At 59.4% G+C, this 14,448-nt stretch overlaps 1 protein-coding gene across 3 annotated transcripts in view; it reads right to left on the reverse strand.

Moving 5' to 3' along the window:
• Window positions 1-14,027, reverse strand: part of LOC129048406 (uncharacterized) — an 82,910-nt gene extending 68,883 nt beyond the window's left edge. For 2 of the 3 annotated variants that reach the window (XR_010141458.1, XM_063727464.1), the window contains exon 1: window positions 13,283-14,027. Coding sequence is in view for 1 of the 3 variants with exons in the window: in XM_063727464.1 (XP_063583534.1) it covers window positions 13,283-13,745 (463 nt within the window). In the remaining 2 variants the exon portion in view is untranslated. Of the gene's footprint in view, window positions 1-4,552; window positions 5,034-6,484; window positions 6,608-6,976; window positions 8,021-8,676; window positions 9,907-10,636; window positions 10,782-13,282 lie in introns of those variants that run through there. The other variant, XR_010141459.1, reaches the window with a different exon arrangement.
• Between the last annotated feature and the right edge of the window lie 421 nt (window positions 14,028-14,448).

Genomic DNA, 14,448 nt, shown 5'->3' on the forward strand with positions numbered 1-14,448 from the left:
AGTGAACGGCCTGGAAGCAGCAAGAGGGCAGCGGCAGCCACCCCACACTCAGGCTCTGGTTGCTGGACACCAACCCCTCAGCAGAAGCCAGGGCTCAGAGGAGGTCAGAGGAGGATGGCCGGTCCAGGACGGGGCAGCGGGGAGCCGGGGCTCAGAGGAGGATGGCAGGTCCAGGACGGGGCAGCGGGGAGCCGGCACAGGAGGAAGGCCGGTCCAGGACGGGGGCAGGAGGAGCTGGGGCTCACAGGAGAATGGCTGGTCCAGGACAGGAGCAGGGGAGACACAAGATGAGCCCAAGGACACCTTTGTGTCCTGGAAATCAAAGCTGCAAAAGACCAGTTAGACTAAGAACAGAGGCACCTCTGAGAAGTGGGCTCCACAGCCAGTGATGGGAAGGCTTAAGGTCAAAAGGAATCATGACTGTATTGACTGAGACATAATCTAGCAAAACATGTGTTCACGCCATTAGTTTAAAAATAAAAAGCAAAACACAAAGACAAAAAATCTTATTTGTTACCATTGGAGGTAAGTTGGACACCAATTTATTATACTCAGAAAATTGGCAATGAAAAGGAAAAATGTTAAAACTTTCTTTCTGAACAATCCTAATTTAATATTAAGGGAATATTCTTTTTAAAGAGGAATTCCAGCTAATAAATAGAGAAAGACTGGAGAGCTAGAGCATCGCCGGATTGCAACCCCCAGTGAAAGAACGGATCTGTGCAAACATCATCATTGAGTCACGAAATGAATGCCTGGACAGGAGCTGCAAGGAGCCCTATAACAGGAGCCTGTTGTCGCTGATCAATCTTAGAGTGGCCGCTGAAGTTGGCCGATGTCTGTGCATCCTCATGTGAGAGGAGGTAAAGTATCCTGCACCGCCTGTGAAATATTCCCGCTCCACTACACTGCACCTTCACGGCTGCCGTTCAGCTTAGAGGAGACAGGGGCATGTAGAAGCCAGCCCAACAACACTGCGCAGCCCCCTGTGTTAGCTAGCTCTGGACACAGCCATGCTGCGTAACAAATGACCCTGAAATTGATGATGGGCTGTCACACCTGCAGGAGTGAGGGGAGCCCCGTAGCTGTGTGGCTGTCTCGTTTTGAGCTGAGCTGTGCAGGGCCCACAGAGGAAAGCTCCGGGAGAAGGGGAGGCATCTCCACCCACCCTAGGTCAATGCAAGTCACCGTCCAACCAGCCATGCCGGGGCAGGAAACGTCCTTCTCCTACGGAGCCTGAGGGCAGGGAGAGAACTATTTGCTAAAAAATATCCTACATACCTCATCCGTAGATAAACCCAGAAGGTGGAACATTCCGCAGGACAATTGACCCAGTTTCTTCAAGTCAAAGACGAGAAAAAAAACTGGAACAGAAAGATGGCTCCCGAGACTTCAGAATCATGTCCTTTACAGGGACATGGATGAAGCTGGACACCATTATCCTCAGCCAACTAACGCAGGAACAGAAAACCAAACACCGCATGTCCTCACTTATAAGTGGGAGCTGAACAATGAGAACACGTGGACACAGGGAGGGGAACAACACACACCGGGGCCGATGGAAGGGGTGGGGTGGGGGGAGGGAGAGCATCAGGATCAATAGCTAATCCATGTGAGGCTTAATACCCAGGTAATGGTTGATGGGTGCAGCAAACCCCCATGGCACACGTTTACCTACGTAAGAAACCTGCACGTCCTACACAAGGATCCCGGGACTTAATAAAACTAGAGAGACTTCAGAGACAACACCAGACCACACGGCTCTTGATGGGGTCTTGACGTGAACAAACACACGAATTTCCCCAGTTCTGGAGCAGCTTGGGAAAGTCCTCTGTGGTTGCTTGCTGAGGAGGGAGGTCACAGAGCCCCACGTTGCTCACCTGCTCACTGCCTGCAGGCCACCATCAGACTCCACCTCTCTCCCTGTTGGGGCCACTTGGGGCAAGTGGGTTGGCTGGGGCTTGGCCTCTGCCACGCCTCCAGAGCAGGGCGTCCCTGGCCCACCTGTGCGCAGATGGGTTCCAGGTGAGGACGGCCAGAGTGTGGAAATGGCCCTAAGGCCCCACAGGTGTGACTGGGAAAGAAGCAGACAGCCAGGCCTGGTGGGGCCCTGGGGGTGGTAGATGCTGGGACCAGCTCACTGTGCAGATTGGGGCTGAAAAGAGGGGCTGGGTCCACGCCAGGCTGTCAGCGTAAAACACATCAGATTTCTGAGACTTTGCAGCAAACCCCCCACAAAATACCTCATTAATGATTTGTATACTGGTTACATGTTGAAACAATATTACAGATATAGTGGTTTAAAATATTTTATCAGAATTTTATCTGCTTCTTTTACTTCTTAACCATGGCTACTAGGAATCTAAAATTACATGGGTGTCTTCTTGTTCTGTTTGTCCTGGGTGGTGGTGGCCGGCTGGGAGGATGAGATGGAGCAGACCCACCGTGGATTTCAGGCGGGGTTCACTGGGACCCCTGCTCCGCGCCACTCATGGAACAATGACTCAGCGGGTGGGGCGAGGTGAGGACACCCCTCAAATTAGTGTAGGCACAGAAGGCGGGACCATCCTGCTGCAGGTGACGCAGTCTCTGAAAAGATCCTAACAAGGTGGAAAGACTGACTCTGCCAAGATTTTTTTTTTTTTTTGAGACGGAGTTTCACTCTTGTTGCCCAGGCTCGAGTGCGATGGTGCAATCTTGGCTCACTGCAACCTCTGCCTCCCAGGTTCAAGCGATTCTCCTGCCTCAGCCTTCCGAGTAGCTGGGGTTACAGGCACGTGCCACCATGCCCGGCTAATGTTTGTATTTTTAGTAGAGACAGGGTTTTGCCATGGTGGTCAGGCTGATCTCAAATTCCTGACCTCAGGTGATCTGCCCACCCCGGCCTCCCAAAGTGCTGGGATTACAGGCGTGAGCCACTGCACACAGCCTGGCGAGATTTCATTTTATTGATAAATGTAAGTTTTTGCACTGAACTAACCCCAGACTTCACTAACGTGGGGAGGAAGACATGGCTGCTAGGGGTAGACGCAACCCCCAGGGCTCTTGGAGGGCGATCACGTGGAATCCAGGGTCCAGTGACTTTGGCAGTAACTGAAATGGAATATTTAATATTCATTCATTTATTTCACAAATGATCCCAGTGTGCCTGTGTGTGCCTGGGCCCCAGGAGCGGCTAGCCTTGCCCTGGAACACAAATGACTCACAGAGAGGGACGGGTCACGCGGAGAATAAGCCAGGAGCTGATGCGGGAGGAGACGGGTCAGAGGTGCTTTCCCTGGCAGGAAAAGCCGGGCTCCCCAGAACTCCTAGAGCGCCCTGAGATCTTCGGGTTCTGAGGGTGGCAGGCCCTGCTAGGGAGGGTGGCAGGCCCTGCCGGCTAGAGGAGTAGCAGGCCCTGCTGAGGAGGGCGGCGGGCCGTGCCGGGGAGGGTGGCAGGCCCTGCGGGAGCATATGAGCAGGAACATGATGGGGTCACGCGTTTTGCAGGGAAACCAGCCTTTGGCCGCTGCAGGGGTGCAGAAGGCGAGAGGGTAGGGGCCGGGCCAGGCAGGTGGTGGTGTGTTGAGAAGCTGGGTACACGTGCTCCAGACGATGGCCGTGTCCCCGTGCCCCCGGGGCAGGAGGGCCTGTCTGATGTCGAGGTGGCTGCAAGGTGTGCCCCAGTGATTCGGGGACATTCTTGGATGGACAAAGGTTGGCTGCAGCCCTGAGTTTCAGAAAACTGCTTTTTCCTCCAACTCCAGTTATTCATTTTAGAAAGTAGAGCCGGGACTGCCGGGCAGCGTCAGCATTGAAAATACCATAGAGCTGGGACTGTCGGGCAGCGTCAGCATTGAAAATACCAGGTATTAAAGATGGAGTTTTAAAAACGAGCGAATGGAGGTGCACCCCGGAAATGCAAGCATAGATATCACCCTCGGCAGGCAGGGGTTGCTTTCCCTGAACAGGGGGCAGAGGCCCGCGCCGCCCACCAGCTGAGGAAGGAGGGCCGGCGGCGAGGCCCAGCCCTGCGCAGGGCCAGGCTCCACACTTCCCCCACCAGCGAATCCCTCCAGAGCTCACCCAAGTCCAGGTTCGTCTCTGGGGGCTCGTGGTGGGACTGAGATGCTGGAGGTGTCCTGAGAAACGAGGCTGGAGGCTGCAGCCAAGGTTTGCTAAAGAGCGAAGGGGCTGGAAGTTTTGCATAATCTCGATGATTATTTTTTCCCCTCAAGATGCTTTTGTGTCCCGGGGCAAACCCTGGGCACTGGCCCTAATTCTGGCCGTGACTGGAGGTTGGGAGTAGAGTTTGTTAACACGGAAGCTCTTTCCGAAACGATTGCCCAATGCCCCAAACAGAAACTTTGCCGCTGCTTGGGCAGGTGCAGCCAGACCCGGAGACGGGCCGTGGCACTGTGTTAGGGTTAGGGTCACCACGCTCGGGGCCGTCAGCACGCACGCCATCACCCTGCTCTCTGTCCTAACCACTGGCCTCCCCAGATCCCCGAGACGAACCCATGGGCAGGGATTATGCTCCCTGTGTCTTCAAAGATAACAGTGAGACAGGGTGTCATAGACAGTAAGCTATTTAGTCTCTTGAATTTGCTCATTTCAATTCACAAAAGAACCAACAGAAACGGAGTCATCACCTTCACACGGGAGAAGCGTGCTGAGCAGTTCCTCTGAGCCGAGGATGACGGTCCAAGCACTCACACCCTCGCCATTCCCCGACAGGCAGGGCTTGCTGCCACGGCCTCAGTGGCCCACGCAGGAACTGACAGCAGCGGTCAGCTGTGCCGGCCACACCTTCACCCCAGAACCCCCCAGTACCGCCTGCGAGAGGAGACATTTTCTAAAGCGGCCTGGGTCCCATTCTCTCTGAAGTCTCTCCCTCTCTAGCTCTGGACCGCATCGTCGCCCACAGAGGGGACGCTTCTTATCCGGCGGGAGAAGAGGAGGTCCAAGGGTCCTTAGTCAGGAGCCTGTGGCCAGCTTTCCACGCATCTGTGATGCCCGGCCTCGGCCCCCATGTCCAGCGTGAGGGCTGGTGGCTGTGGAGACAGATCGCACGCTGGGTTTAGAGGTGCCAGCCGCTGGCAGCGCCGGTGCCATAAGCCGTCCTGAGATATTATTGGAAAAGAGCCTTGGTGTGCCTGCCTGGCACCGAGGAGCCTCCTGAGAAATGTCAGATGAGTCATGAGTCTCAGAGGGGGCGGGCAGCCAGGCAGGAAGCAAGGAGCCAACACCAGCTGGAAGGCTGGGGTCAGTGCAGCGAGGGTCAGGGGCTGCTGGGTGCGGGCAGCGGGTGCAGACGCCGCAGGCACAGACGCCCTGTGAGTGCCTGGGCCCAACCCAGGCCTCCACATCTGGGTCTAAAGGGGTGGCCCTGGCCTCGATTCCCCTCTGGCCTCAGGTAATCATTCTCCGTCAGATCAGAGGCCCTTTTGGTCACCTGGTGGACGGCCTGGGTCTCTAATGCCACAAGGTGGATCTGTTCTTAGCCCTCAACACCTGTGCATTCGGCTGAGCCCGGACCCTGGCAGCCTGGCGGGAGGCCCTGCATGGCCAGATGAGGTCCCTGAAGTCCACCGGGCAAGGCCAGCCCAAGAGGAGAGGCTGGAGCAGAAGGCGCCTCCTTCAAGCTCTCACCACAAGTCGTACTTTCTTTCTTTCTTTTTTGAGACGGAGTCTCGCTCTGTTGCCCAGGCTGGAGAGCAGTGGTGCGATCTTGGCTCACTGCAAGCTCCGCCTCCCAGGTTCAAGCAATTCTCCTGCCTCAGCCTCCCAAGTAGCTGGGATTACAGACATGTGCCACCATGCCCGGCTAATTTTTGTATTTTTAATACAGACAGAGTTTCACCATGTTGGCCAGGCTGGTCTCGAACTCCTGACCTCAGGTGATCCACCTGCCTCGGCCTCCCAAAGTGCTGGGATTGCAGGCGTGAGCCACCGTGCCCCTCCCATGAGCGGTACTTTCTAGGCTCAGCCCTGTTTTTGGTTTTCTCCTCCTCACAGCTCGTTGATTCTAAACGCGCCATCATACTTTGCTTCTCGGGGCGTGGCCCTGGGCCCCGCCCAGATGCCCTGGGCGGCTTTGCCTGTGGAGCTGGCTTTCTGGAAGGGGCCCAGGAACCTGCATTTCAACAAGTTCTCCAGGGGATTTTAGTTCGAGGTCACCCCTGGCCTGGATTTGGCTTTTCTGCCCCCGATTTGATTCCGAGGCAGGAGCGGTCAGTTCAGGACACCGGCACGAGCTCTCACCAGGTGTCCTGAAGCCCAAGAGGCCCATCTGACTCTCTGAGAAATCAAAGCAAACTCACTCAGCCAAGCCTCCCGCAGATCTTCCCTAGGCAAGACCCGTGGCAGCCCCGGCCCCGGAGGCATCGCACAGCTCCTGGATTATTTATAAGTCAGGCCCAGTCCAGCCAATCTAAGCCATCTACGCCCCTTTCGAGGCCTGGCCGGCAGCCAGGGATGCACTCAGAGACCTGCTGTCCCCTACCTGCCGCTGCAGAGGAGGTGGGAGGTCACGAAAACCACGCCCATTTTAGAAAGGTGGTTTTCAGGCTGTGCCCACTGCGTGCTCTGCAGAACCAGGACGCCCAGCATCCCCGTGTTCGCAAATCTGTGACGCAGAAATGTGTCAGTGGGAACCCCCGACCCCACAGGCCTCCTCCCGGCGTGGGCTGTGATCCCAAGGAAACCCCGACCCCACAGGCCTCCCCCCGGCGTGGGCTGTGATCCCAAGGAAACCCCGACCCCACAGGCCTCCCCCCGGCGTGGGCTGTGACACCAAGGAAACCCCGACCCCACAGGCCTCCTTCCCCAGCGTGGGCTGTGATCCCAAGGAAACCCCGACCCCACAGGCCTCCTCCTGCAGCGTGGGCTGTGACACCAAGGAACCCCCGACCCCACAGGCCTCCTCCCGCAGAGTGGGCTGTGACACCAAGGAACCCCCGACTTCACAGGCCTCCCCCAGCGTGGGCTCTGATACCAATCCCTGCAGTTGCCGGCATTTTCCAAGTCGACGTGAGGTTGATGGTGGTGTGGGGTGTTTTCAGCCACATCCCCTTCTTGTTGCCAGGATGGGAAGAAAAGCCAAGGGCCTGCCCTGGGGCTGTGCAGGTGGCTGGAAGGTGCCAACCAAACATCCCATCCGCAGTGGGGCTCCTTAGCAGTAGAAAACCACTCCTGCCCCCACCAAGCAGGAGCAGGTAGATAAACACCACGGATTCCTCCCGTGGGGATCATCACATCCCCGGGAGGCCCCACAGGCCCAGCACGAGCTGCCCACATGGTCAAACTGCTGGGCAAGGTGCCTTCCCCTGTCTGCTTCCTGGGGCCACCTCCCAGATAAACCACTTGTTCTCAGATGCCACCCTCAGCTCCTCCTGTGGGAGCCCCAACCTCAGCCCCACAGCACACGGGCTCCCAGGTGAGTGACTTCAGGTCCTCCCTGACTCCCTGACTCCCCAGGCTGCAGGAACCAGGGCAGCTTTGGGAGCTGAAGAGTTTAGTCTGGATCGCTTGGTGGGTGGAAGCCTCACAGGAGGGAGGGTCTTCACATGAACTCGGCTCTCTCAGGAGTCCAACCTTGAGGAAACGACGTTGGTAGCCGAGAAGCCCAAGCCTGTTTTGTGCTGGGGCCGAGGACCTTGGCCTGGCAGTTTGGTGGAAGGCGCGGCCCCGTGAGCAGCACCAGTCTCCAGAGGCCGCCCTGCCCACTAGCGAGGGGCAGGTGAGAGGGCCGGCTTCACAGCTGGGGGGAGGGGGATCGGCTGGCGCTGGCCCAGTGGGTTCTCTAGCCCTTGGCTACTGGGGCGGCTCCTACCTGGGGAGAGGTGAGTGGGTCCTCCTCTGGGGAGGCAGCGACCGCTCCATCCACAGTCAGAGACCCCGAGTGAGGGCAGCCTGGCCTGGCGTCAGGTGCCTGAGCTGCTGTCGAAGGACCTTCGGTGCAGGGCAGGAGGGTGAGTCAGTCCTTCCCACTCCCTGAGGCCGAGCATAACACAAGTCCTCCATTCACCGCTGATGGGTGCTGGAAAATGCATTTCAGAAGCTCCCTGAGGCTCAGTCAGTCAGAATTTCTGATACTGAGCGAGAATTTAGAGAAGCCCTCATTTCCGGCAGGCGGAACCTGGAGGGACGGAGCCTGTGTGGTGAGACCAAGGCCTCCCACACAGGCCCTTGGGCAAACAGCCCTACAACAGGCCAGGGTCCTCAACTAGGGCCCAACCCATGGGCGGCTCCACAGGGGACAGGGCCCAGGTGTATAATAGAGGGTCTATGGGGTCAGGACCCAGGTCTACAGTGTGGGGTCTGTGGGGATGGGACACAGGTCTTCAGTGCAGGATCTATGAGGACAGGACCCAGGTCTACAGTGCAGGGTCTGTGGGGAGGGGACCCAAGTCTATAGTGCAGGGTCTATGGGGTCAGGACCCAGGTCTACAGTGCAGGGTCTGCGAGGAGGGGACCCGGGTCTACAGTGCAGGGTCTGTAGGGACAGGAATCAGGTCCACAGTGCAGGGTCTGTGGGGACGGGACCTGGGTCTACAGTGCAGGGTCTGTGGGGACGGGACCTGGGTCTTCAGTGCAGGGTCTATGGTGCAGGGCCCTGGCCTACAATGGGACTGCTTTTCAATGTGTTCATGAAAGGTTGGCCCCCATACTTGCACACGCCGTTGGAACACCCACCTGCCCTCCTGGGCTGCTTTCCTGCCCACCACCAGGATGCAGGTGACCATGAGGCCCTTGGAGACGATGTAGTCTCAGCGGGAGGCAGCACGGGCCTGGGCGCCGTGTTTGAACCTTGTCCAGCCATGGGAACATCCACCTGGAAGCCCAGGTGAGAGCGCTGGGGCCTGTGCTGGTGACCCCATGTGCTCAGCCAGCTCCGTTGCCCTGGTACCACGGGTGAGGGTCCTGACCTGCTTCCACGCGAGATCACCAGGTGAGGCCCTCTGCTCTGCAGGTGAGCAGGGCTGGCCCACCTAATCCCCTAGGACACACTCGCACCTGTGCCTGGGGCCTCTGTGGGTAAATGGAGAAGGGAGGACCATGCAAACAACAGGAAAATAACAAGCATTGCTGGAGATGTGGGGAAGCCGGGGCACTGCTGGTGGGAATGCGGAAAGGGGCGGCCACCGCGGAAACAGCCCGGTGGGAACGCGGAGAGGGGCGGCCACCGCGGAAACAGCCCGGTGGGAACGCGGAGAGGGGCGGCCACCGCGGAAACAGCCCGGTGGGAACGCGGAGAGGGGCGGCCACCGCGGAAACAGCCCGGTGGGAACGCGGAGAGGGGCGGCCACCGCGGAAACAGCCCGGTGGGAACGCGGAGAGGGGCTGCCACCGCGGAAACAGCCCGGTGGGAACGCGGAGAGGGGCGGCCACTGCGGAAACAGCCCGGTGGGAATGCGGAGAGGGGAGGCCACTGCGGAAACACCCTGGTGGCTCCTCCAAGAATTAAAGACGGAATTACCATAGGATCGACAGTCCCTCTTTGGGGTGTATCCACAAAAGAATTGAATGCAGGGTCTTTGTTTTTTGTGGGTTTTTTTTTTGTTTTTTTGTTTTTTTGTTTTTTTTTCAGAATCTCGCTCTGTTACCCAGGCTGGAGTGCAATGGTGCAAACATAACTCACTGTAGCCTTGACCTCCTGAGCTCAAGGGATCTTCCTCCCTCAGCTTCCTGAGGAGCTAGGTCTACAGGTGCACGCTACCATGTTGATATGGTTTGGCTGTGTCCCCACCCAAATCTCATCTTGAATTGTAGTTCCCATAATCCCCATGTGTCACAAGAGGGACCTGGTAGGAGGTAATTGAATCATGGGGTGGTTACCCTCCTGCTGTTCTTGTGACATTGAGTTCTCCTGAGATCTGATGGTGCTATAAGGGCTTTTTCTCCTTTGCTCAGCGCTTCTGCCTCCTGCCATCACATGAAGAAGGACATGTTTGCCTCCCCTTCCACCATGACTGTAAGTTTCCTGAGGCCTCCCCAGCCATGCTGAACTGTGAGTCAATTAAACCTCTTTCTTTTATAAATTACTCAGTCTCAGGTATGTCTTTATTAGCAGTGTGAGAACGCTCTAACACACACATGCAGCTAATTTTTAAATGTTTTGTAGAGATGGAGTCTCGCCATGTTGCCTAGGTTAGTGGCAGACTCCTGGCCTCAGGTGATCCTCCTACATTGGTTTCCCAAAGCACTGGGATTGCAGGCATGAGCCACCGCCCCAACTGAAAGCAGGGTCTGGAACAGCTATTTGCACACCCATGTGCAAAGCTTTATTCACAGCAGCTGAAAGGGGGGAAGCAACTCATGCATTCTCTGATGGACGAATGGACAACAAGAGGTCTGTTCATGCAATGGGATAATTTCCAGCCTTTTTCTAACACACGTTACAGCACGCGTGAACCTTCAGGATGTTATGCTGAGTGGAATCAGCCGGTCCCAAAAGGATAAATCCTGTGTAACTGCACTCATATGAGGGCCCTACAGTCATGACATTCACAGACAGAAAGTAGAACAGTGGGTTCCAGGGACTGGGGGAGCAGTAATAAGGAGTTTTCCCATGGGGCCAGAGTTTCACTTTTACAAGAAGAAAAGTTCTGGAGATGGGATGTGCAACAACGAAAATGTGCTTAATGCCACTCACTATGCACTTAGAAATGGTTGCAATGGCAAACATCATGTTATGTGTATCCCACCACATTCAGGAGGGCCGGGCAGAGAGACCGACGCGCCGCAGGAGGAAGAGGCGCTGATTCGCCCCGGCCGGGGCAGCAGCTGAGTGTGGCAGCCTGTAGTGGTGGGAACAGAGCTGCTGGGAACCGGATGGCCCTGGGGCCCCCTGTAGCCTCCCTCTCTACTCCTGGTCATTTTCTGGAGTCCTCAGCAGTGGGAGGAGCTCAGCTGACAGTGACCATGTTCCCGCCAACCAGAAATCCCCCAGGAGCTGGTGAAAGCAGCTTGGATGACACTGCCCAGTGGAGACCTGAGCAGTCCAGGTGTGGACCTGGCCCCGCAGAGCTGGGCTCCCGAGATGCACCCGGTGTGATCTGAGAGGCCAAAAGCTCAGTGTGGAAAACAGCACGGAAACCACGTTGCAATCTCTCGCGCTGAGGGTGTGCAGTGGCCGTACTTTGGATGTATTGGGTGAATGAACTAAGATGAGCTTAGCCTGTTTCTCCTTTCTTGAATGCGGTTGGCATCCTATTTCCATCAGACCACACTTTGGAGACCACCAGAAAATACAGGATTCCTCCTCTCCACCAGAAGATAAGGGATTCTTGAACCAGAGCACGGCCCTGGGGTGAGGACCTGCCTGTTCCTCCAGGTGGGGAGTGCCTGTGCCGGGAAGCAGGAGGGGCCGGGCACCAGCGCCACCGTCCACCCTGGGACAGTCCACCCTGGGACAGGCAGCTGTGACCAGTGGGCCCTGGACTCTTCCCACCCAGTGGCCAGCGCTCCTCCGGCAGACCTGGCCCCAGTCTCCATGGCGACTGCCACTCTGATCCACAAGCTGCCCTCATTCTCCAGTGGAGCAGGCGGCGCCCTCACCGATTTCCGACACAGGAATCAATCTGCTTTCTGCACAGAAGGCTGCTGTGTGCTGAAGCTAGAAGGAACCTGTGAGGCTCTAAGATGCTCCATCCCTCAAACCATCCCATTTGTGTGCAACAAAGGCCAGGACTAGACTGGCCAAGGAGTGATCAAGAGGCACTGACCCTCTGTCCACCACCCAGGCTGGCCAGCACCTGGTGACGGGCGTGACCGAGAGGCCCCGTCCCTCTGTCCACCTCCCAGGCTGGCCAGCACCTGGTGATGGGGATGACCAAGAGGCCCCGTCCCTCTGTCCACCACCCAGGCTGGCCAGCACCTGGTGACGGGCGTAACCGAGAGGCCCCGTCCCTCTGTCCACCTCCCAGGCAGGCCAGCACCTGGTGACGGGGGTAATTGAGAGGCCCCGTCCCTCCATCCACCTCCCAGGCCGGCCAGCACCTGGTGACAGGGGTGACCGAGAGGCCCCGTCCCTCCATCCACCACCCAGGCTGGCCAGCACCTGGTGACGGGGGTAATTGAGAGGCCCCATCCCTCCGTCCACCTCCCAGGCCGGCCAGCACCTGGTGATGGGGATGACCGCGAGGCCCCGTCCCTCCGTCCACCTCCCAGGCCGGCCAGCACCTGGTGATGGGGATGACCGCGAGGCCCCGTCCCTCCGTCCACCTCCCAGGCCGGCCAGCACCTGGTGATGGGGATGACCGCGAGGCCCCGTCCCTCCGTCCACCTCCCAGGCCGGCCAGCACCTGGTGATGGGGATGACCGCGAGGCCCCGTCCCTCCGTCCACCTCCCAGGCCGGCCAGCACCTGGTGATGGGGATGACCGCGAGGCCCCGTCCCTCCGTCCACCTCCCAGGCCGGCCAGCACCTGGTGATGGGGATGACCGCGAGGCCCCGTCCCTCCGTCCACCTCCCAGGCCGGCCAGCACCTGGTGATGGGGATGACCGCGAGGCCCCGTCCCTCCGTCCACCTCCCAGGCCGGCCAGCACCTGGTGATGGGGATGACCGCGAGGCCCCGTCCCTCCGTCCACCTCCCAGGCCGGCCAGCACCTGGTGATGGGGATGACCGCGAGGCCCCGTCCCTCCGTCCACCTCCCAGGCCGGCCAGCACCTGGTGATGGGGATGACCGCGAGGCCCCGTCCCTCCGTCCACCTCCCAGGCCGGCCAGCACCTGGTGATGGGGATGACCAAGAGGCCCCGTCCCTCCGTCCACCTCCCAGGCCGGCCAGCACCTGGTGATGGGGATGACCAAGAGGCCCCGTCCCTCTGTCCACCACCCAGGCCGGCCAGCACCTGGTGACAGGGCCAAGGCGGCAGCCGGGGCAGGATTTGCAACGCCTCCTGCAGGCGACAAACTGCCTCCCAGGGCCAGATGCAGACAGAGCTGTCACCGCCCCCACGCCCGGCATTCCGGGAGCCCCTCCCATCCCCAGCAGCAGACGCCACCCGCCCCCCACCTCCCGCCCCGGGGTCTGAACTCGCAGCCAAGCCCGGCCTCTGCACACACCAGTGCGAAGCCAGGCCCGACGCAAACCCCCTGCCGGCTCCCCGCAGGCCCCTCTGCGCGTGGGACCTCCCGGCCTCCTGGCTCTAGGGGACTGGGGGATGCGTCTTCCTCCCGCCCCCGCAGCGCCCGGAGCGGGAGCGGCATCGGTGTCCGCGGCGTCACCGCATCGGGCTTCTCTGGTCCTTTGTGCCTCGGGCCTGAGTCATCCCCGGCTCACGGCGGCGCCACTTACCCACTGGGTGTTTCCCCCGAGCGCTGACGAGAGCGACCCCACCGCGCTCGCGCTCCCCGGCAGCCGCTTCCCAGCGCCTCCCGGCGGGCCCTCGGCTCCCCTCTGTGCTGTTTATTCCGCTGAGGAGCCCGGTGAGCACGAGAGGGGCTCGTGCCTGATGCGTGCGGGCCGAGGCTGCTGTGGCGCCTGGGAGCCTGCTCGGCGGCGTTTCTCCAGGAAACACACCCGACGCCCTGCAGGGCCGGGCCCGAGAAGCCCTGAGCGCCCCGAACAGCCTGCGCTGGGGGCGGCCTTTGTGCCCTCGAAGCTGGCCGGCCAGGGCCTCCGAGGACTGTCCGGGAAGGCTCCGCAGAGCAGCGTCCTCAGTCCGCTCACAGCTGGCCGCCCCCAAGCCCGTGCCCCCAGCACCCGCCGTGTCTCCCGCTGTCGCTCCCTCCCGCTGCCTCTCCTGCCCCGTCAGCATCTCACGGCCGCACGGAAAGCGCCGGGCGTCAGCACAGGCCAGGGCGGGCTGTGGGACGGACACCCCAGGCAGGGCCTCGGCAGGCGAAAGCTCCTCCCCCGCTGGCGGGCTGGCTGGAGGGGTCCATAGGCCCCCAGGACGCTGCCCGCCTTCATGTCCCCGCACAGCCCTGGGAGGAGCCTGGAGGGTCAGTGCCGACTCGGACGTGCCCCCACAGGTGACACAGTCATTTCTGCCCAATTTTATTGTTCAAAGCAAGATGCCTGTGGCAGCTGCCTGAGCACGTGGGGTCTCCGGCCCAGAGGTGCTCCTCACCAGTGTGCAAGCGAGAGGGGGGCCTGATAGATAAACGGGAGGCGGAGTAGGCTGATGGGGTGAGGGGGGCTCACCACGGAGAACACACTGCAGAGTAGGATCCGAACCAGGAGAGCAGCTTTGAGTGTCTAGGGAAGTCCTTGTGGGGGGTATTTACTTTACAGCCACCCACAAATGTTAAGCTACAAAGTGGCCTAGAGGTAAGGAGGACCCTGAAGGCCAGTCCCCAGATTTAAATGCGTGGCATCCTGCAGGATGGAGCCGGGCGGGGCTGGCCGGCCAGGGGAGAAGCTCCAGGGTCCAGGGGCACCTTATCTCTAAGGTCAGGACAGGACCGAGGGAGGGCTGGGGAGAGCACCTGGGCGGACGAGGCCTCCAGCCACACACA

This window comes from Pongo abelii, chromosome 8, assembly GCF_028885655.2.
Source record: "Pongo abelii isolate AG06213 chromosome 8, NHGRI_mPonAbe1-v2.0_pri, whole genome shotgun sequence".
In the NCBI taxonomy this organism is placed as follows: domain Eukaryota; kingdom Metazoa; phylum Chordata; class Mammalia; order Primates; family Hominidae; genus Pongo; species Pongo abelii.